At 38.2% G+C, this 23,286-nt stretch overlaps 1 protein-coding gene across 1 annotated transcript; it reads left to right on the plus strand.

Moving 5' to 3' along the window:
* Positions 1-3,078: 3,078 nt before the first annotated feature.
* On the plus strand, positions 3,079-22,805 carry cracr2aa (calcium release activated channel regulator 2Aa). Its single transcript, XM_087842840.1, has 18 exons — positions 3,079-3,262; positions 5,523-5,918; positions 7,347-7,458; positions 7,539-7,719; positions 11,278-11,424; positions 11,610-11,700; positions 11,808-11,903; positions 13,906-14,093; positions 14,566-14,637; positions 15,668-15,713; positions 15,854-15,933; positions 16,041-16,386; positions 16,491-16,623; positions 16,894-16,975; positions 17,208-17,322; positions 18,424-18,525; positions 19,165-19,241; positions 21,582-22,805. Exons 2-18 carry the CDS (start codon positions 5,709-5,711, stop codon positions 21,667-21,669), a joined length of 2,166 nt encoding a protein of 721 aa, XP_087698966.1. The 5' UTR covers positions 3,079-3,262; positions 5,523-5,708; the 3' UTR covers positions 21,670-22,805.
* The last annotated feature ends 481 nt before the right edge of the window (positions 22,806-23,286 follow it).

The following is a 23,286-nucleotide window of genomic DNA, read 5'->3' on the forward strand; positions in this document are numbered from 1 at the left end:
TATGTATATAACCTGCTAACCAAGCTTAGACGCTTTAGCTGACGACCCAACCCTCCCCCCTCTGCAGCATAGCCCAAGCCAAAACACTAAAGATGAGTCTGCATGCAGAGTTCATAATCAATAAGTGATGCCACAGTGGCTATGTTCGTCTTTTAATTCATCTTTTAAATACAGTTTGTGGTCCTCACCACTTTGTTGTCAACAGCTATACAATTTTTTTTGCTGAAATCCGATTGTTTTTTTTGTGTTTGGCAACAAAAAATGGCAATTTCATTTGGCTACAAAGTGCAAACTTGCCTGAGACGCTTGGTGAGAAGATCGTTTGACATTTATATTGAAATCTGTGGGGGGAAAAAATGGAAAATACTGTAATATCAATTTTTGCGGTGCCCTCTGGCATTACATTGCCACTTTATTTTCTCTTGTCTCAGTCTTGCTTCCTGGAACAGATAACTCAAATCCTATGCTGCGTCTTCAGATGAGAAGAAAGAGAGCTACGAGTAAAGTTGCACCCTTTGCCAAAGTCTTTCTGGCAATTGTTTTGACAAAAGAATTTATTTAAAAAATCTAAAAGAAGTCAGGGAACTATCCCCAGTTATTGTTGCAAACAGACTTGTCTTTTAATTAAACCTAAAAAAAAACCCCAAAAACAAGCTAAAGTCATGTCAAGGCCATGACAAAAAATGGGTGAACCTTAAGAAAAAGGGCAGTGAAGGAAATGAAGCCTGAATGCCAGTCGTAAATGAAAAAGGCAAATGCACTGCCTCATAGCTGTCAAAAATGATCTAAATCATTAGATCAGAATGGGGGGAAAGAACCCTTTAAAGTATGGATGTGAGAGTTTTGAATTGTTTATCCAGACAGTGATTGTGAAAAGATCAAGTACTCTTCATAAAGTTTTTTTTTTGATGCAGTACAAAAATGTGTTTTTCAGTTTTTCCTGGGATACATACACAATAAAAGCCCAGACCCACAGTCTCAAAGACACAGCAAAGGCCAAAGCTTTAAATGGAAATGCTGTCCTCATGCATGCACTGACACTAGGATATCTCTGATCATAGCCAGCATAATCTCAAAGGCATTGAAAGACCACTAAAGCAGTGGCACAGATGATTCCAGGCCCCCGACCACACACCCCCTCATACTTTGAGATGCAGAACAGAATGAAAGTCTCCAAGTGTGATGTCAACCCTTCCGAGACCTTAAACCAGAGCTGTGCCGTGACAGTGACTATACACGTCATCCTCTCTTCTCCACCAGTCGTCTCTTTTTGTTCACTGTACTGGTAAAACTGGCTCCTAGATTTCCTATTGTAGTAGATTTCTGCATGGCTATGAGAACGAAAACTATCTAATTTTTGTTTTACGTATCAACTTTGCATAAAAACACATACAAATACAGACTTGAAACGACATAAAACATTGTGAAATATATTTACTTACTGTTGGAATCTTCATTCATGGAAGAAATGTGTGCTGTGGCATTGATCATTACTCAGTGTCCCCCAGTGTAAACACATCTGGCTCTTAAATCTCAACTGAAGCGTCCCTTTGCATGCATCTGCTTGCTGCAAATCAGCCTTTCAAAAACATCCTCAAGAAGAGGACACTGAAAGCTCAAGGGCTCTCATCATTGTCACACATGTGGAACATCCATGTAGTTTCAGTCAGTGAAATTGGAAACTGTGACAAACATTGCCTGGGAGAGTGCTTTCACACCTGTTTGGCTGCTGTACAGACACATTGTTATGGTATATTATAAGGCTTCCCCCTGCAGCTTAGACTCCCTAGTTATAAAAGTAGGTCCAAACTCATCTGCACCATTTATTAGAAAACATCAGGCCAGATGGACAGCCAAGAACTTGCTGGAGTGTGTTGAAAGGTCAATAACTACTATAATATCCTTTATAAAAGCAGCTTAATAAACATAAGTTTCCTGTTTTATGATGGCAAAGCTGGTGTTGAAAAGTGTTTGAGTTCATGTCAGCAAATCTATAACACATCCTGTAGTGCCCTCATCTGTTACTCATTGGTATTACAAAAAAAGAAGATAAAAATTAGGTTAATTTCTCTTTTTTCCTTTTAATAAATACTTTAGAGGTACTTTTGTCTATTTTTGCTTCACTACATTTCAGAGGTAGGTTTCATTACATGACACTCGATTACATGTTTTTTTTAAAAGTTACCCAACGCTTTTAGTGGTTAAAAGGAAAATACAGATTAAATCGCCCAATGACATGACAATCACCTGGCTATTTCTGTTATCTCTAATCAGTACGTGCATGGTATTTTCACATATGTAACAGTTAATTACGTTTGCAGGAGGGGCAGGTCAGGAGCAGAGGTTCTGGCTGTCCGAATCTGGCTTTGGGAACATGGAATATCACCTGTAGCTCAGTTAACCCTGAGCTAGTGCTTGAGGTTGACAGTATATATAGGTAAGGTTAACCTCAATGTACAGCTTGGGCTCTGAAACAGAGAGAGGCCAGACTGTCACTCTGGAGTTAGCACGGCTATCTGGCTAGCTTCATTCAGGTGATTTTTAGTGAAAAATATGTTGAGGCTCAAGACCTTGAGTTTCAGAGTACAGACAGGCCTATTTCATTTTTTTATTACATAAATAGGCCAATATAGTGTCCCCAGCCTAGTCTAGTTAAACTCGCCCAATATAAATAGAATCATGATTTTGTTTAGTTTATAATTTTGTCCTTGATAATTTTCCAATTAAAGTCCTTTATCAATGTCTACCATAAAAAAATGTGAATACCACTCACACAATACGGTGGTTCTTGTGTAGACATAAGGATTCATTACACGTAAAACCTGTAACACAACCTGTAAAACAACGACACAACCTCTCTTTTGTGTCTTAAAACAAGCTGCAGGGCACACTCTCTTACGAATTTGGGTTATTTCCTCATACTTTACAAAGTTAGTGTAGTATAAGGAAATACTGCTAATACTACCAAGAAAGATAACACATCTTACAAGAAGTTTCCTCGCGGCTGACGGTGGCTCCTGAGTGGCTGCTTACCGCGTGTGGACTTCCTTGTTACCGTTGCTACGGTTACCAGCGATGACTTGGCTGAAGTCCCTCCCTCCGAGTTTGCCCCGTCAGTGCTGCTCACTCAAGTTCCTTTACACACACACCCAACCACACAAGGGAGTTTATAGTAAACAGAGAACTTCATATGAAGCGGATGAGGCTGATACAGCGCAAGATATTTATTTTCTTCTACTTGAATTCTACTTTTTAGTCACGGGTACGTACTTTACCCATTCCCCGCTAAATACTTAGTAACAGGTTGCACATTGTCGTTGTTGCTAGCCAAACGTTACAACTGTATGTTTTCGGGAAGACTTTTTAATATGTTCATGCAGTACCTTTGTTTGCACTGTTGTTATTGCAGTATTTTTATATTGAGAAGATTTCAGTTGCCGCAGGAAGTTTTACAACATCGGAAATGAAGTAAACGTTACGTTTTAACTTGTCAAGCCACACGTGAACTGAAACCTGAGCTATTCTTTTCTCTTAGCTTTGTCTCGTTTACCATGTGACGATTAATTTGACTGCTTGACAGGTGTAACTGGTATTTATTTAACAAATTGAAGTTGGACATACTCCACCCTGTGGCGGAAAATCGACGGTTGTTATATTTAGATGCCGTTGACTTTTTAGGAAGTTGAGTGAATATTTTTGTTTGGCAGCCTGTAATACGTGAAATATTCTGCCGACACATGCAGCGATATAAAAACATTGGACGACTTGGCAGAAGACAGGAGGTTATGACCCGCTGAACTTAAATAAAAACAGTCCCAGTCATTAGTTTTAAGCTGTGCATTAAAATGTATTTTGTGTAAATACAGGTTAAAAATACAAGTGTGACACTTAATCAGTTTTTATAAGAGGAAGAAAGCAGAGGACAGTTTACATGTTGTGAAATATTCTGACGATGTGTTGCAAAAAAGTCCACTTTTTTGTCAACTTGTCAAAAATTTTCTCAAGAGGATTATTATTAGACTTTATATTTAATTGTAGTTGTCATGAACAGGTCTGAGAAATGCCACCTCAGTTTTGTCAGTTATTGATCTGTGACGGGCTAGTTGAAAGAATGGAAAATAAAGGTTATGACTGTTGTGTTTAGTTGGAGACCAACAACTTAAATTGTCTCAGTCTAGCCCTGACCACAATGTTTGCTTAAATGTTGCTAACTGCTGTAGCTCTAACAGCTGTTACATGCCAACCCCAGAGACAGATAAGGCAGCTATGCAAAGCAGGTACCTTTTATGTGTTTAAACACTGGATCTTAGGAAAAGGACAGTTTTCTGGCAGTGAAAACAAGGATCCAGGCATTAAAAAAAGTATTTATTTGTTTTCTCTAAAAGTATAGACAACATTTCCAAGTTTTAACACAGGAGGCATTAACCTTGTGTGCTTATGTGGTTAAAGGCTGGAACGATTATAGACAATATTATTGTTGATATTATGAGCCTGAGGAAAAAAAGCACTACATCACCCTCTTGAAACAGCAATTCACCTTAGTTCCCTTTCTTGTTTCCTCTGAAATTCTTAATCATTGTCTTTTGCATAGACCTCATGAGGCTTGACATGCTAAATGTTACACAATTGTAGCATATTAAACAATAGCTAATATTGTTTAACAGTTTATGCAACCATTGAGATGGCTGGACACCAAATGCTGTAATAGATAAATGTAAAAAGTTAAATCTGTGGTAAAATGTTTACTTTATCATCAAGGTTTGCCAAACCAGTTTAGATTAAATATAATACAGACATTTTTAAGTCAACTTTATGAGCAAAGCAAATATGAATCATTTGACTTGCCCTTAAGTTTGAAGGTCCTTCCATGTGGGTTTGCCAGTGTGTGTCTGAACCTGCTTTCTCATCTGTTCTTTTACCTGCCTACATGCATGTCAGATTTTTCCCCTGTCTGTTCCACATGTCTGCATTTGCGTAGGTCATCACACACAGCTTCAGAAGCTGCTGTTTATAAATCGATTGAGCAAAGTCACCGTGCACAAGTCGAAGGCAGTCTTCCAAACCAATGCACACAGAACTGTTGTCTGCATAAAACCCACCAGTAGTAGAGTAATCAGTCAATATTTCCTGCCAAAGACCACCCTTGTCATACCACAAGTTTCAGCTGCAGTTTTGGGTTTACTTGTCAGATGACATTACTTTCAGCAGCAGCCGTCTTCCCTGAATGTAAAGAGAAGAGCAGCAGTAGTTTTAGGTGTGCAGCACGTACTATGTTAGTCAAAAACAGAATCAGGATTTGTTGTAAAACTACACATTTTAAATGAGCGATTCTTGTCTGTTATACGATTGTAACCAATTAATATTAGTTTAATTAGATGTATCAAACAAAACTCCCTTTTATAGACTTCATGTTTTTATACAAATCTTTCATTTCTATACACTTTTGCATATAGAACAACAAAAAAAGATATATTTAATGGGAAAGCAGTCATAACTGAACACTCTTTTTGTCTCTCTCATAGGTTTGATCTGGTAATTAAAGAGGTGGTTGCTAAGAGATGACAGTCGGTGACATTGGTGAAAGCCTCAGATGTTCAGCAGACTGAAGCTTCACTCGTTTGGGATCTTTTTCCTGCACGCCTCAGTCTGTACCTGGCTCATATGAAGGACGTGGCAAACGATCTTCTATCAACAGACTCATAGTTACCATGGCAGCTTTTACTGCTCCATTTGCCAACGCCAGTGCCATGAACTCCATGTTGGCCCATACCGCCTGGCGAAGCCAAGAAAGCAGTGATGAGGCAAGTACGAGTGGGAACGGGAACGTTGGACAGAACACTATCCTGGAGAAAACCCACGAGTTCTTCCAGATGTGCGACATCGAGAACAAGGGTTTCATCACCCGACGGGACATGCAGGTGAGGCTTCTGGTTTAAGGACGACTGATAAAGTTCTGCTATCTTTAAACTAGTGTTATAATCTGTTTTAACATTACTAGAAATAATTTATTCCATAGTAGCCAGCAGAAGAATTAGAAAACATAATTACTACCAACTTTAATCATTCCTAATCAGTTACGTTTTTGCACTGTTTCAATCATTATTCTAAAACCACAGTTTACACATCACATTTTTATTGTGTTTAAAGATAACAGGTCATCATTTATCCAGAATAATATGCAGGGATGTGTCTGCACACTCATTAATGATGCTGAACAGGACACGGATACGACATGCACACCCTTTTCAAAGCGACATAATAGACACTCAGAGACAGAGAGCCATGCGGAAGCTTTGTCATGCAGCTCCTCCACTCACATTATTGTGCAGATTCAGATATTCATCCAGGCCACGGCTTCCACTTTGATGAAGCACTTCTAGGCTCTTGCTCTGAGGAGGACAAACGCGTAGAAGATAAGCTTTGATCTGCGGTTTATGATAATGGTTTCTAATTTAACTAGTAATGATGACGGCGGTCCAGTCCTCAAAATTATTTATATGAACATCTGCACTGACTGCTCTCTACTTAAAGGCAATACCTTGTCGTGTTACAGGGTTTGTTTTCACACTTTGCTTTCAGCTGACGACGACTGTGACAACATAACGGCTAAATAAACAGCGCCGCTTAAGTTTATTTTCACTGTTGACATTGCAATTTCAGTGGCTGAGTCGTTTTCACTTGGCTTCACAGCTTAAAATACACTTCCAACCGCGATCACGAAGGGGGCGGCTTTACAGTTGAACTGTTTGCCAACATAAGGGATGTGTTCTTCAGATAACACTTCACAGGAACAGCTGATAGTTGTAGAAAGATGGTATCATTTCTGTTTCCCTGCCCTAGATTTTAAGGGTGAGCATCAGTCAACATTTGCAACAGTGTAAACATCACATAAACTCAAATTGCTTGCAGAGGTGTGGTTGTGTTGGCTTTTGTTAAAGAAAAGAAGTTGGTGTCATGTGCAGTTCTTTAGGAGACTCTCTTTCCCACGTTCCTTTGGATTAACCTTTTAAAGCCTTAAATTCTTAAAGATTATGAGAGATTGATAGTCTTGCGTCGCCATCATTTCCAGTGGAGATGCCGATGGTCACAAACTGAAGGCTGTAGCTACACGCGAAAGATTGTTTGTGTGAAACAGCGTTTTGCTAAACAAGATATATATCTGTTAAAGAAGCTCTAGAGCTAATTTGGTTCAATTTAGAATCACCAGGAATAAAAGGAAAATAACCTGACTGTTCCTTAGCTCACAATTTCCACTGCGCACGACTCTCCTTATAAAACTCTACTGTAAAGTTACAGTACTAATAATGTCCTTGAATATCTGCTGTATTTTCTGTCTTGATTAACAGCGGCTGAACAGTGAGCTTCCTCTAAGTGCGGAGGAGTTGGAGAATGTATTTGATACCCTTGATTCTGATAACAACGGATACCTCACCCTGGAAGAGTTCTCCTCCGGCTTTAGTACGTTTTCTCTCTGTTTCATGTTCAAATAGTAGCATCACACTTCTTATTAATCATCTAAGCTCTTGATCTTTTTTTAGGTTCCTTTTTGTTTGGTAATACCATTGCTGAAGAGGAAGTCATGGGGGAGAAGAACAGCTTGCCAGAGGTCCTGTACCAGACACACACAGAAGAGGGCCTGGTAAAAGCAGAAGAGGATGAGGAGGAAAAACACTTTTGCATGCTTATGGAGAGCCTTGGAGCCAACAATGTCTTTGAAGAGTGAGTACCGTATGAGTGTCTTTGCACACCTTTGTGCATTTTGTACATTAAATTTGAAATGAAAACCTATTTAAAGCCTGATACTTTAATCAGCATGAGAAAAACTTTGTTTCCTCTTATAAGCAAACCTCTTGGCTCTTGGTAGAGTATGTCTGCTTAAAATTTCAAGTCATTTTTATATGATTACATTAAAAACATAGTAATTTAGTGTTACGCCTTAGGATTTTCAAAGAAACTTGATTTCCTCAAAATCTTTATACTTAAAACTGCCTTCACAAACCTCATTAACCCTTTAAAACCGGTCAGAGTGGGCACGCTCCGTTTTGCGTAACTATTTTTAAATCCTGGTAGCTCTGCAACCACGTGAGCTAGCACAATAATTTTTTTTGCGGAGGAGTTGTACTTACATCTTATGCCATCAGCTTGTCCTAAGTCACGGTTTCCTTCCACATATAGCTTTGCAAAAACTGCATAAAAAGCACTTGCAGCAACAAAAACATAATATTCCAGAAAGATAAGATAAGATAAAACTTTATTAATCCCTCGGGTGGGTTCCTCTGGGAAATTCGGTAAACAAACATTTTGGGAAACACGCTTTGCCGATCCGATCAGCTGTTCGTAACACTTCCTACGTCCATCAGCACGAACTATCGCATGTCCGCCATGACCTACCCGAAACCAGAAGTGACATCATTTTGCGGAAATGTAGTTTTTTACCATCAAGGCCTCATGAGCCTATACTGGTGTTTTTAAAAGTTATGTTTGACTTTATGACTTTCTGTGTTGTTTCTGGGATGCTTAGGACTCATATTGCACTGCTGGAAATAGTTTATTTTGATGCATATGCTGCTTTTTTGCAAATTTGCATTATAATATTTATTTTTGTTTTTCCTGCAGTATGTAAAAATTGGTGTATTTCAAAAATAAAACTATGAAGACACTCAAAATAAATTTCCTGTGGTGGGAAACTATTTTGTGCAACTTTTTTGTATTTACAGTTTTGAGGGATAAGCCTCTTAAATTTCTCTAACTAGAAATACATGTTAAAAAAAACAAAAACGATTTTCAATTTTTTTGTAGTTTATTGCACTTTTTTGCAATTTATGTAATTACTATGCACTTAATGCAGACATATTATTAAAATTTGGGCTATAATGGTTGTATTGATGTATATCAACTTGAAATGCTCCCAAAAATGGCTCCACAGCATGTAAAAATATAATATAAGCGCTGGCGCACTTGGTTCTGTTTTTTCCTCTTTCATGACTGCTTCTTTGTAACTGCTGTTGAGGTCTGTTTAGAGTTTTCTTTGTTAGCATGAAAGCTATGTAGTAACAGACTCTTACGAAATGCATGACTAGACTAACCTTTAACAAGCAACTCTAACTCAATAAAAGCAAACAGTAGTGGAGGTGGATGCCAGACTTACACATCCTGTTGGCTTCCACCTACCTGGTTAGAGGTGAACAATGACATTTTAGTTCAGATGAATTTGTGCAGCACTAACTGATATTGATTTTGGGCAGACCTGGAGAATAAATATTTCAAGATGTTTCTGACTTTCTTAGTCTAATAACTTAAAGACACGTTGATAAGCTGTTGTTATTCTGTTCCATAGTAGGAACAGAATGTAACAGGTTATAGATGTTCCAGAAATCAACACTTGTTGCTTTTATTTAATATATTTTTCATTTTGTGTAATGTACTGGGATATTTATAGTTACAGCTTTTTGTATTTATTAGAGCTGTTGTTATATTTTCCATATTTTGTAATATATTTGCAATATATAATAAATTGTATTATTTAATTTAGTTTAGTTAGTTGCTATTATTACTGTGTTGGAGAAACTGTGACCACATAATATCACTGGGATGAATAAAGTGATTCTGATTACAGCTGCTTAGGAGGGCATTGGTGGCTCCACCTGCATTGACCTAAAGCTGTTTGGTCTTGGTTGTTTTATTAGTGTCCCATTTCAAGTCAAATGCTCTAATTTTGCACCAACTACATGATATCTACCTTAAAGTCATCGTTTGTTTGTTTTTTAGCACCCAGATAAAATAAAGAGTATAAAAAAAGTAGAGTTAGGTGATCTAAAATAAAATACGGCAAATTTTATAGCAAGATAAACTAAATGAGGGAAATAGAGATGAGCTAACAGTGTAAATGTGGCATGTAGTCGTTGCCAGGGAACAGAGGGGAATGGGAACATTTCTGAATAAATTCTGTGCATATGGTACTACAGGGTCAGTTGTCAGAAGACAATAGGCCGTACCAGGTTGTATGAAGACCAAATCAGAAGCAAAGGACCTGCTCAGAAGCTGATTAGTAAAAATCTGTGAGGAGAGGTTACTATAGCGACTCCTGCCAGTGGCGGTGGTTGGGGGTCACATACACTTCTGTGTACCTCAGGGTCAGACACAGAGAGCTCGCCAAACAGAATTTAAGCTCTGAAGCAAATGCTTTCCAAGCAAAAATCAAAAGTTGTATCGTAAGAATTCCTTCACTGCGAGCAGCTGCAACTTCTCGTCTAGAAAATACTAAATTTTCATGTTTGTAGAGTTTATTATATGGACGAGGTCACAGTGTAAAAACAACCTCTGACTCTGATTGTCAGACTTAATGCTATTTCTGTTTTTTTAATGCATTGGTTGTAGACATTGAAGCACATAAAAAAACATTTAAACCAGCATGAAGAGCGTTATAGTTAGATTCTTACAGTGCAATAATAATTAGCGATTTCTCAAGGTTAAACATAAAATATCCTTTTAAAAATGATGTGACACCGGAGGAGCTGCTTTTATTCATTGTTATTGTCATGTGCTGTTGCTGTGGTAAAATCTCTAACATTCCCCACCGCATTACTTCTATTTTTCGTCCAAATAACGGTACTTTTTTCCTCATGAACCCTTGTGACAAAGACATCTTTGTCATTCATGCATTTGTTTCATCTCGTCTGGACTATTGTAATTCTTTGTTTACTTGTTTGTGTAAAGCCTCTTTGGAGCGTCTGCAAGTTGTTCAGAACGCTGCTGCAAAGCTTCTGACCAAGTCCTCCCATGTCACACCCCTGCTGATCCAGCTGCACTGGCTCCCCGTTAAATTCAGAATCCAGTTTAAGGTTTTGACCTTGACCTTCAGGGCTCTGCATGGACAAGCACCAACATATATAAGTGAACTTTTGCATCCATACATTCCCAGCAGGTCCCTGAGGTCATGTGACCAGGGCTTGCTTGCTGTCCAACACACGAGGCTGAAAACAAAAGGCGACAAAGCTTTTGTAACTGTGGCCCCCAGATTGTGGAAGTCTCTCCCTTTGAGCCTGAGATCTGTGGACTCAGTGGTCGCTTTTAAAAAACAGCTAAAAACTCATCTTTTTAAACTTGCTTTTGGTTGATTTTTATTTTCAGGTTTTAGCTTCTGTGAAGCACTTTGTGATTTTTATCTTGAAAGGTGCTGTATAAATAAAGTTTTACTTACTTACTTACTTACATCTGATATCAGTAAATGAATTCGGCTTAGCCGCTGCAATTATCTGCTTAATTTTGTCCCATCAGTCCTGCTGAAGTGCGCAGTCTTTGGGCCCAGCTGCGCCGGGATGAACCACACCTTTTATCCAATTTCGAGGACTTCCTAGGTAGAGTGACATCCCAGATCCGAGAGGCCAACCAGGAGAAGAGGGAGATGGAGAGTGCTCTCAAAAGGTCAGAAAACATTCATGTATATTTGATGCAGTCGTCATGAAAGGTTGAAATATTATTGGAAGTTTTTCAGATTTCATTTACAGAAGCTTTTTCTCTCTAGTGCATTATTATTTTAGTGATCAATTTTATAGATCTGTTATGTCAACATTGCACAATATTATATCTAACTATTATATCTAAATCAGGAAAGCAGCAACACATGATAATGAGATCCAGCGACTATACGAGGAGATGGAGCAGCAAATAAAAAGTGAAAAGGAGAGAATTGTGCTGCAGGTACAAAGCAATCACTGGTGTTTTCTGTTAGAGTCGACTTACCTTTGCTCTGTCAGATGTTTTGCATTTTAATCTGACTTTTCAACTTTGTTCTTTGTCCACTGAAGGACTATGAGCGGTTTCTGTCTCGCAGTCAGGACCTGGAGCTGCAGCTGTCCCGTAAGGAGAAGGCGCTGGAACAACTGTTCCAGAAACAGAAAAGAGTGAGCTGAATTTAGCTGAATGATTTCCTCCACTGTCCCACGCTGGAGTATTTAGATGAAATCTAATAGAGAGAAAAGAAATTACAGATGAAACTCTTTAACCCAAGTGAGGTAAATTCAGTTGTTAAAACATGTGAGACACGACAGATAACAGAATCATAAAGTAATTCACTCTTGACCATAAATGTTAGACAGATAGTAGCAGGTTATATCACACCTTTATGCTTTTATGATTAATTACCAAGCTGAACATTAGTTCTGGTCATGCTGGTTTGCTGTTTATGCAGAACAATCAACCACACATCGTAATGGCTGCTAAAGCTTAAGCAGCATCCAGTCTGATGCTGATTATTCTCTTTTACTGGTTTATGCACCGAATGCACTCCAGACCACAAGTGTTTGGACGGTTTCACATGGCTCTGTCAGCAGCACCAACATTTTAAAACGAAGGCATGAATAATGCAAATAACTCAACACAGTGTCCAAAAGTTGCAACGCGGAAAACCCAATTTTATTTTTTTCTTTGTGCATCTTTGTGGCATTTTGACACCTGTGGGATTGTTATTCTCCACAGACTTTGAGCCTCTAGTTGAAACGGCACACTGTTTTATCCTGTTACCTGAATCATAACTGGAAAAATGCCTAAAGTATACAGGAGCATCCTGCACGCTCACATTCAGACAACTCCTTTAAAGCGTATTAGACAACATCACATTATTAACAAGGACAAGAATCCTAAAAAGCAGGTTAAGAGGCTGTATAATCATGACCAGTGTTGGTCAAGTTACTTGAAAAAAGTAATCAGTAACTATTTACTGATTACTTCCCCAAAAAAGTAATCCCGTTACTTTACTGATTACTTATTTTCAAAAGTAATTAATTACTTAGTTACTTAGTTACTTTTTAAAAACACGATTTACAACCTGAATAGGTGATAAAGCGATAGATCTTTCAGCCCAATTCTACTTTTTCTGCATAATCCATCATACAAAATGTAATCAAATGGAAAAGTCTCTTTTTAAAACTTGTTTTATTAGTTTTAATCTTTTAACTTTATGCATCAAGCAAAAATTTAATTATCTGCAACATTCTCTGACTGGAAGAAATTAGTTTAACATTTAAACCTATTTTCTGCACATTCCAGCACATAAAATAAAATATTTTTGTGTGATTACACTCAGTCTTTCAAATAGATGCAAGTAAAACACAGCAGAAAATAAATAACATCAAAGACTAGCGGTCCTGTTGCTCTATTTTCACCTGTAAAGCAGGAGTGGGGTAGGCGGAGGTTTACCCTGGTGCAGGTGTGCAGCGGTCAGTGGAAGAATCCGCGAGTTTCTCTGTGAGTTTCCCATTACGTCATTGCGCACTCAGAGCTTGTTTAGGGGTTTTTTTCGCTGTAAAAAGAAGTTTTCTTCCCACGCACAACGGACACTAATGTTTTTGTCACTTTTTATGGAATCAAACTCAAAGTAAGGTCAGTACTTCCACGCTTTAAACGCTGCACGCTCATACTCTCTCTGCACTCGATATATGATCCATTGTTGATCTGCACACAGCTGTTGTCACGAACGTCGCACTCGCTTACGTCACTGTCATGAGACATTCTCGCAAAAAATCACGGTTTCAGTAACGCAGCGTTCCTACGGGAAAGTAACGGTAATCTAATTACCGTTTTTGCAATAGTAATCCCTTACTTTACTCGTTACTTGAAAAAGGTAATCAGATTACAGTAACGCGTTACTGCCCATCTCTGATCATGACTGGCTAATTTAATCTGATCTTAATGCAGTAACATATCTGATGTTACTGTATCGTAGCTTCATGCTGTCTGCTAACATTCCTCATATTAATAGAAGTTAAAGTTGCATCAGGCATTTATAATGAGTATTCATGAAATGCTGTCGTATTTAAAGAGACAGTGTAACCAGTTATATTTATCTATCTTATCTGAGGTGTCTTCTTTTTCTTTTTTCTTTTTTTGCTACCCACCTACCTCCAGCTGGAGAGTCAGTGCCAGGAACTACACAGCGAGCAGCATGTGACCAAGGTGGAGAATGTGAAGTTAAAGCAGACAAATGACGAGTTGGCACAAGAGCTGGAAAACACCTCCCAGGAGCTGATGTTGGCACAGGAGCAGCTGAGTTTACTGCAAGAGCAGTCCACACGGCTACATGAAGAAAAAGAGATGTAAGCGATGACTGATCTCGGTTTATCTGATGTTTTGGTACCTCGAGCTCTCGGTCTCTCAATTTCTTATCTGTTGCTGATTGATTAGGATGCAAAACTTTGATACTGAAGACATAAATATAATTTGTAAAAACAAAGTAATGTCCAACTTTTTACTGTCATCATGCAAACCCGACGGTTAATAAGCTATTAAACATCTAAAAATATTTACAAAAGTATATGAACTCGTAGAACTCATACTCTTACTCATATTGTAAGTATTTCTGATTTCATTGGCATTTATTCTTATATATTGACTTTTGTATGAACCCACAGTCTGTCAGTTGTGTTTTTTTTAATTACTGATGCTGTAAAAACTGTTTCGAAACACTATAAACTTGATCAAGTCATATGTGAGAAGTGTACATACAAAATACAGTATAATGCAATCACAGAGTATTAATAATCACTGTTGTCTTGCTGTTTAAAATAGAGAAATATACAGACTAACTGAAGGCCTGCAGAGAGAGCGAGAAAGTCTCCTTAAACAACTGGACCTGCTAAGGTACGGATCAGAATAAAGAAGGTACAGCTGTACATGTCTGCTTTAGAAAGAATAGGAGTGTACAGAAACATGACATGAGTGTTGGGTGTTTTGTCTCTATTTCTTTCCCACTGATGAGCTCCAAAGCCAATTTTCGCAACCGAAACAAGTTATCGAACAAAGTAATTTCTTTCTGTTTTCATGTGAGATTTGTTGTTTAACTAAACCAGAACAGCACTGAGGAGCAAACATCTCAGTTGGTAATTCATCTTTTACAAGTGTACCAGTCCCATGACAAAGAAAGACTGATTAGTTTCTCAGCCTCGAAGCCTTTTCAGAAGATGAGTTTTTGATCTGCTTTTGAAAGAAATGTTGCTTTACAGTAAATGACAGCGATTCCTATCCGATTATCCAAAGGCTTTTTTCTGTAACTCCAGACCGCGTGTTTGGACGGTTTCACGTCTCTGTCTGCAGCACCAACAATTTGAAATGAATGAATGAATAATGCATCAAGAAAATAACTCAACACAGTGTCCAAAAACTGAATGGGACAAACCCTTTTTTGTATTGCATTTTTACGTCCAGCATGATTGTTATCCTGCACAGACAGTGGGCTTCCATTTGAAATGGCACGCTGTTTTATCCTGTTATCTGGATCACTGGAAAGTATGCAGGAGCATTCTGCATGCTCACATTCAGCCAGCTCCTTTAAAACGTGTATCGAGCATTACAAGAATCCTAATCATCAGGGCGAAGATGTGGCATAATGATGACCGGCCAATTTAATCTGATCTTAATCTGACTGAGTTGCGTTACACTTGCTGTGGACCAAAACGGCAGCAGTCGCGACAACAACAAGGACACATTGGCTGAAGTGTCTGAACTGAATCTAACAGAGAAAAGTTTCTGCTGATGATTTAAGTATAAAGAAGGTTTTTCAAAAAGATTTAATTTGAAGAACAAAGAAATTGCGCCTTGTATGTATTTGAATGTTTGAACCACTTTGACTGAAGTTCTCAGTCTTTATTTTTTATCCCTTCTTTCTTTTCAGGGAGATGAACAAACATTTACGAGATGAAAGAGACATTTGCTATCAGGTGTGTTTCCTTTGATTATTTAAATTTACCCTCTCAGTTCATTTTATTTTTGTCCTTTTTAAAAAGATTGCAAATACAGTATATATATAAAAATATCAGACTCTCGTGCCATATTGCAAATAAACACTGTGACTCTGCAGAAACCAAAGAATTCTAAAACATCGGGTTTGAAGCCTTTAATTGGTGTCGGGAAACGCATAAACACAGATGTCTTCAAAAGGTAACAAATGTCATTACCTTGAATGGAAGGCAAGCCGAAGCTTATACAGCCTTGGCTATTTATTTTATGTATTAATGTTTATTGTATTTGTTACTTTCTATCTGCAGTGAGGATGAGGAGGAACTAACCTCCAGCTCTATGAGGCACCGCTTAGTCAATGGGTCATGCCAGCCGTTTTGTGCAGCACAAGCAAGAGGCCAAGGACATCTCCGGAGAATCATTTCAATTGAGGAGGACCACCTCCCCTCCTTCCTGAATGACTGTCAAGTCCAAACCCCACTTCAAGAATGCAATGAAGGAAAGAAGCTCTCAGATAATGAAGACAATGTAGACTTGGTGATGAGCGACATTCATCCTCGCATGTCTTCAGCCTCGCACCAACAAAGCATGGAGAAAATGGAAACCCCCTCGTCTCCGAGAGGCCAGCCTGTTGGCAAAGAGAACAGCATGAATGTAAGCTTTCTCACACATGAAATATGCGAGCCTTTGCTGACTGGCAATAAAAAGCGAGTTCCCATATCCTTTAGGTCTTATTCCTGTTCATCCTGTTTCTTTAGGAGGAGGTTACAACTTTAGCACCTGAACGCCTCTTCAAGATCGTCCTGGTTGGAAATTCTAGTGTCGGAAAGACCTGCCTCCTCCGACGATTTTGTGATGACGCCTTCCACCCCGGCACCTCCGCCACTGTGGGTACGTATTTTATGGTGTAAACAGACATTAGCTGGTTTAAGAAAAGCTTTCAAAGCTCTGTGGTTGACCTCGAGCTTTGTATGCGTTTGCCTGCACAGCACTAATTGTAACAGTTGGTTATGACAGTTTTTTTCTCCTCAGGGTGCAGTGCTGTCAGCAATGAGCGTTCAATCCAGGGCTGAAATAGCCTTAGACACGATCAAACTGTAACGTATAATAACCTTTGGCGTTATATGCTTATGATGTCATTTGTTTTGTCTGAATGTGCAGGTATAGACTACAGTGTAAAAACAATAGCTGTGGATAACAGCCAGGTGGCGCTGCAGCTGTGGGATACAGCAGGACAGGAGAGGTGAGCTTTTCAGACACTGTCAGGTGTGAATTTGGCTGAGATCTTTAAACTTTCTAAATTAGATGTTCTCAATGTTCTCAACTAACAGAAGCAATGATCAAACAAAACGGTTTTTTTCTTACGCGGTGACAAAACATTTGCATATTTTTACCTTTAAAGAGGCAGAAAAAGCACTTTTCCATTATGTGAGCTGTACCCATAAATTTGCTACTTCCTCCTGCTCGTCCTGCAGGTATCGAAGCATCACCAAGCAGTTCTTTCGTAAGGCTGATGGTGTGGTTGTGATGTATGATATCAGTACCGAGGAGAGTTTCACAGCTGTAAGACAGTGGCTCACTAGTGTTAAGGTAAGGCAGTCACAAAAACACCACAATCCCATTTTTGTGTTTTGCTTTATTTTGCTTACCTGCCATAAAAAACAAACAAAAAAATTACATTAAAAAACAATTAATTAAGTAATATTAAAGTAAAATTGAATTTAAATAATGTTGAAATTGAAAGAGTATATGAGACAAAATTTTTAGGAGTAATTATTGATGATAAACTTTGTTGGAAGCCCCACATAGAACATGTGAAACGGAAATTATCCAAGTCTATTTCTATTCTTTATAAAACAAGAGATTTTTTGAATAAGAACTGCTTTTATTTATTGTATACTTCCCTTTGTTTGCCTTATATGACCTACTGTGCAGAAATTTGGGGGAACACATACAAAACATATTTGGATTCAATATTTAAATTGCAAAAAAGAGCTATTAGAATAATAAATAAAGTTGGATATAGGGAGTCCACCAACCAGTTTTTTGTAGGATCATCTATGTTAAAATTCATGAACATTATATATTCTAAAACTTTAGAAATGATATATCGTGTGATTAAAAAGAATGCTCCGATTTGTATTTTAAGTATGTTTCAACTAAGAGATGGAAAATATGATGAGGGGGTCTTATAAGTTTGAAATGCCTAAAGTGAACCAATGTTAAGTATAGATGTGTGTCAGTTTTGGGAGTGAAATTATGGGATGGACTTAATGATGAACTGAAGATGTGTTTTTCTTTGTCCTTCTTCAGGAAGATTTTAAAAATTAGTATTATACAAGGTTATAGAAATTTGGTTTGTTAAAATTTTTTTGTGTTGATTTAATTTCTTGATTTATCATTGATTTCTTTTCAAACTGTTATACAACTTATTTATCAATGCTATTTATTTTCTTGGTTAAGGATTTGATTATTTCTGTGGGGGTAAGGGAGAGGATAAGTATAAGCCATAAGGCTTCAGCCTATTTCTTTTTATGTAAAATTATAATCTGTTGTTGTTGTTGTTGACTGAAATAAAAATTTCAATAAAAAAAAAATTCAAAAATTCAAAAAAACAAGGCACGTATGAACTTAATCCCAGTGGACACAGATCTGTTTTAGCCTGTGCTCTTTCCTTAACTTGCTTCACAGGAAGGGGCGGGTGAGGACATCCCCGTCATGCTCCTGGGAAACAAAACAGACAAAGAGACTCAAAGAGAAGTTCAGAAAAGTATCGGCGAAAGATTAGCCAAGGTCTGTGTGTGTTGTTTCTGCTAAGCATGAGATTCTGTTTTAGTCACTGTTAGTTTCTGGTCAGTCATACTACAAGTGAAAGAAACATGAAGGATAATTAAAAGAAGCATGAATTAATAATTAATATTCATAATTTAGTTGGTTTTTTTTATCCTTCTAATCTCTAGCGGGTGTTGTAGTTTCTATAGTTACTGGACAGAGTCTTGTGAACTAATATTGCTGTATAAGAAATGTTTCTTTCTTAGTGCTTTTACAATTTTAAGTGTAATTTATCGTCTACATTTCTCAAGGTAGCACAGAAGTCATTTTAGAATAGAATAGAAATATCCTATTTCCCCACGATCGGAAGGTCGGTGGTTCGAATCCACTGAACGGCTACCCTGAGGTACCCCTGAGCAAGGTACCGTCCCTACACACTGCTCCCCGGGCGCCCAATGGCTGCCCACTGCTTCACTGAGTGAATGGGTTAAATGCAGAGAGGAATTTCCCCTCGGGGTCAATGTAGTATACATTCTTTCTTTTACTGTCCTTCATTGGATCATTGGGGAAATTCATGTGTTCCAGCAGTTTTAGTTTTAGTTAAAAGTTTTAGATTTTCTTGTAAGATTCTTTTAATCTGTCACCTTTTGGCTCTTTTAGGACTGCCAGATGACGTTCTATGAGTGCAGCGCCTGCTCTGGGTACAATGTCATGGAGTCCATGGTTCATTTAGCCAGGTGAGCACAAATAATGACATTTCAGCAACATTTTGCCCTGCAGGAAAACTTCAGTTTGGCAAACCGTGGAGTGATTATCAGTGAGACTCTTCCTGCACCAATATACATCTTTATGTATGTTATATGTGACAATACACTACTTAACAAATGTATTAGACCACCTGTAATAAAAACAAGAAAACAAAAATATATTAGAAACATGTTATTTAATTAAACAAAAATTTTATAGCCAAGTTTGAGTTGGCACACTGGACTTCTTACTTATGAGAAGTCAATAATTAATCAAGCTTAATGTTTATTCACTAAAACTTATTTTTCTGCTCATGAAATGGCAAACGGCCTGTATTTGTATCGCGCTTTACACGTTCAGTGAAGGTAAATAAATAACTGTAATTTGGCATTAAATAAAAATGTTCTTTACTGTTTTCTACAGCTTTTTTGTAAAACAGCACATTTTAAAATTATTCAGTAACAACCGTAATTACAATTTGGCATTAAAAATATAATTTCAGTTACACACCTTGAGCATGCTACTGGATTAACCATTACAAAAACATGAAACATTTGGTATTTACCACTACTTTTAACTGGTCATTACTGCGGTAAGTACTGTATAAAGACGTAAGTCAAATGTTTGTAACAATAAGAAAGCAGTCACTTAAAATGCCCAAGTGAAAGTAAAAGAGTAACAGTAACCTGTTTTATGAAATTACTGCTAAAAATTAGGATACTGTAGTCAAAGGAGCTTGGAAAGAAAAGCGTCTGGACTTCTTTAAGTTACTTGAAGACGTTTCACCTTCATCCGAGAAGCTTCTTCAGTTCTAAGGTCAAATGGTGGAGAGTCCCAGATATAACCCTAGTGGGAGTTTCCCCCCACAGAGGGACAAAAGGACCCCCTGATGATCCTCTAATCGCCTGAGCCAAGGTGTGAAACTGGGTGTGGGTCCCAATCAGCCAGAGTTTCGGGTGAGCTCTTTGTGAAACCTGGCCCCACCTTATCATGTGATCTCCTGAGGTCAGATGGCCCAGGATGTGAGTGGGCGTTAAGGCGTCTGGGGAGGGAACTCAAAACTGGATTATAGATGGCAGACAGTTGGTGTCGTAAACCACCGCCTCTGTTCAAAGATGGTCGCTCACAGTGGACATAGATGCTTCTTTCACTCCTCTTTCAAACCATCTGTCCTCTCTGTCCAAAATGTGAACATTGACATCCTCGAAAGAGTGACCTTTGACCTTTAGATGCAGATGTACTGCTGAGACTTGTCCTGTGGAGGTGGCTCTTCTATGTTGTGCCATGCGCTTGTGAAGTGGCTGTTTGGTCTCTCCAATGTAGAGGTCTGGGCATTCCTCGCTGCACTGTACAGCAGGATAGGATACTGTAGGTTTGTGAATCTTATGGTGTGAGTGAGGATTATGGTTCTGGTCTTGGACACAAGAAAAAAAAGAAAATGGTTACTAGAATATTTTTTGTTCTCTGAAAACGCAGTGAGGTATCTCACCATGCGAAGGGCCCTATGGCATGATCAGTCCCTGAAGCTCCAGTATCACTCGGCCTGTCCAAAGGGAGCCCTGTTCTGCAGGCAGTAGAGTCTAATAAAAGTATGTGATAACACCAGCACTTGTAAGCAGGGCCCATGAGCAGCCATATGTCTGATGGAAAGCACTCACAGTTATACAGCAGGTTTCAGTCCTTGGCACACATACATCAGCCAGCTGCTCCTGGGGAAAATAAAAAGTCACGAGTGAGAGCTCAGGACATGGACTGGTTGAACTGGTTACCTTTTCAAACATCCCTAGCGCCTTATCACTATCTAGCAAATTACACAGGAAGATAATGCATGCCGTACACAACAATGAAAAAAAGGTTCTTCACACCATCTCTCAAACGTCAGCACTTATGAGCCAAACGTGTACTGTAGTTAGCACCCAAGTATCCTGAGTGGTTTCTGTCAGTCTTCAAGGGGGGAGTCCATGCACAGTGTCAGCAGCAGCCACAGACCACGACTGTAACACTAGAGCGTCAGAGACACCCACTGCCATGCATTGCATATAGCAGCACTATTAGCACGGGTACTCTGACGTGCTAGTCTGCAATTTTTGCTGTCAAATAAAGTAACTTGTTACGACATCTTAACCACTTACAAAACAAACCCAAATGAATGCAAGTGGAATTTACATCACAGTTTCACCAGACGACCCTTCCCATAGCGAGAACAGACTAATCACTGATGAAGACAGAGCAGAGTTAATGCATATGCACGTTTGCATTTTCATGCATCACGATGCACATCAAGGCTCCTGTTAGAAATTGCTACATTTTTGTCTCATTATGTCTCGTAGAATTCTGAAAGAGCAGGAAGACCAAGAAAAGGAGAAGACTGTCCATCTCGTCAGTATCCACTCAGAGAAGAAGAGATCCTGCTGCTGACAGATAAACAGTTGACACTTACACAGAAGCACTACCCTTTACGTAGATACACGTTGTAAAAGTGCGATCACATGTGCAAGCGACAACATATCGTGCTGATTGTCATGACAAAATTGTTTACTCTTTGCATTAAAAGCTCTCTGTTATAAATGTGTGATTTGCCAAACTAGTGACAGTTTAGAAATCACTTATTCACGAGGATGAAGTGAAACACGAGTCGTAGCTAGTATGTGGATTTCCCTCCGCGGGTCAGGTGTAAATATCACTGAACAAATGTTAAGCTAAGTTCACTCTTTTTCAAGTCAAATGAAGGATACTTACTCACAGTTGAATGTAACTCACAAATTTCCAATATTTAATAATCTTCCAAAATCTTTGTAGTATTCAAATGTGGAGTTTTTGCTTTTTATATATGAATTCAGTGTTTAAATGTTTCGCCTTTACATCTTTTTCAAACATTTCAGGTGGATGTAATAACTGTAGCATACGACTCATTGTCAAACAACATTGCATTTAACACTACTTTTGAAAAGTCTTTGGTGTTCAGGTTTAGATCACTTTTTAAGTTCGTGCTTAGTCTTTGGACCAAGATTAACTGGTGTTAAATAACATTTCGGGATATTATGGTTGCTTCACTTGGTGAACTGCAGTTATATCTTTTTAATGAACAAACAAAACATGTCGTTTAGTATTTGTCCCACAGCTGTTATTGTTGATGTTATTTTATATTATAGGTGTTGTTATAGCAGTACTGCAAGTTACTCGGCTACCTGTGTATTAACATGAGAACTCATCTCAGCTTTATTTTGAAAGACACACCCTTGTTCCCAAGAGACCAGACAGTTGACAAATATTTATTCAACTTTTCACTTTACTATGTTGGTGCCAAGTATTTATGAAAGTGATATTCCTGTAACTTGATATGTAATTTGTAACAATGTGGCTTTGGTAAAAAAAAAAAAAAAAAGTACTCTCACTAACAGTGAATCACTACTGCCAGGATCTTGCACATTACTCTAATGTAGACATACATATGTATATAAAAATGGAAATGGTGATAACTTAATAATAGCTATGTGTACAGTTTATGTGAAAAGCACAGGAGGCACCATGAAATAAAAATATATTGTACAGCATCACCTGGTGGATATGTTTGGACATTGCAGTTTATTGAGTTTTCAAACTTACAGTACATGACAATATGTGAAACAATATATTCAACAATAAAAAAGTAATACATGTGCAATCAGCATGCTGATTTAATAGATTTTTTATAACTTATTCCGTCGCCATGTTTGCGTTTAATAAGTCGGATGTTTGTCCGAATATGTTTTCTTTCTGAATCTAAAGGTGCTCTTTTGATGCAGGTATTATTATAGATAAATAACCTTTAATTTGAATGGACTGTAAGCATAAATGACTCGTGATATTGCTTATTTGTGCCAATAGCTTTGATCCTGTACACACGATGATCCTGTATAAAATGCACGCGATCAAAGCAATTATCAAACCGTGTGCTCTCACAGGGCAACGCTGCAGCTTGATGCTGCGCTTTCTTTTAGTTGGTAAAAATGAGTTTATTATGATGATCTTCATTCACTACCAACATATGCACAC

Source organism: Neolamprologus brichardi, chromosome 7 (genome assembly GCF_056152115.1).
Source record: "Neolamprologus brichardi isolate AB-2024 chromosome 7, ASM5615211v1, whole genome shotgun sequence".
Classification (NCBI taxonomy): domain Eukaryota; kingdom Metazoa; phylum Chordata; class Actinopteri; order Cichliformes; family Cichlidae; genus Neolamprologus; species Neolamprologus brichardi.

Coding starts and splice junctions, on each gene's coding strand:
- cracr2aa (XM_087842840.1), top strand. CDS start 5,709: ATGGCAGCTTTTACTGCTCCATTTGCCAACGCCAGTGCCATGAACTCC. Junction 14,638..15,667: donor AAACAACTGGACCTGCTAAG/GTACGGATCAGA, acceptor CTTTCTTTTCAG/GGAGATGAACAAACATTTAC. Junction 15,934..16,040: donor AACACAGATGTCTTCAAAAG/GTAACAAATGTC, acceptor TTCTATCTGCAG/TGAGGATGAGGAGGAACTAA.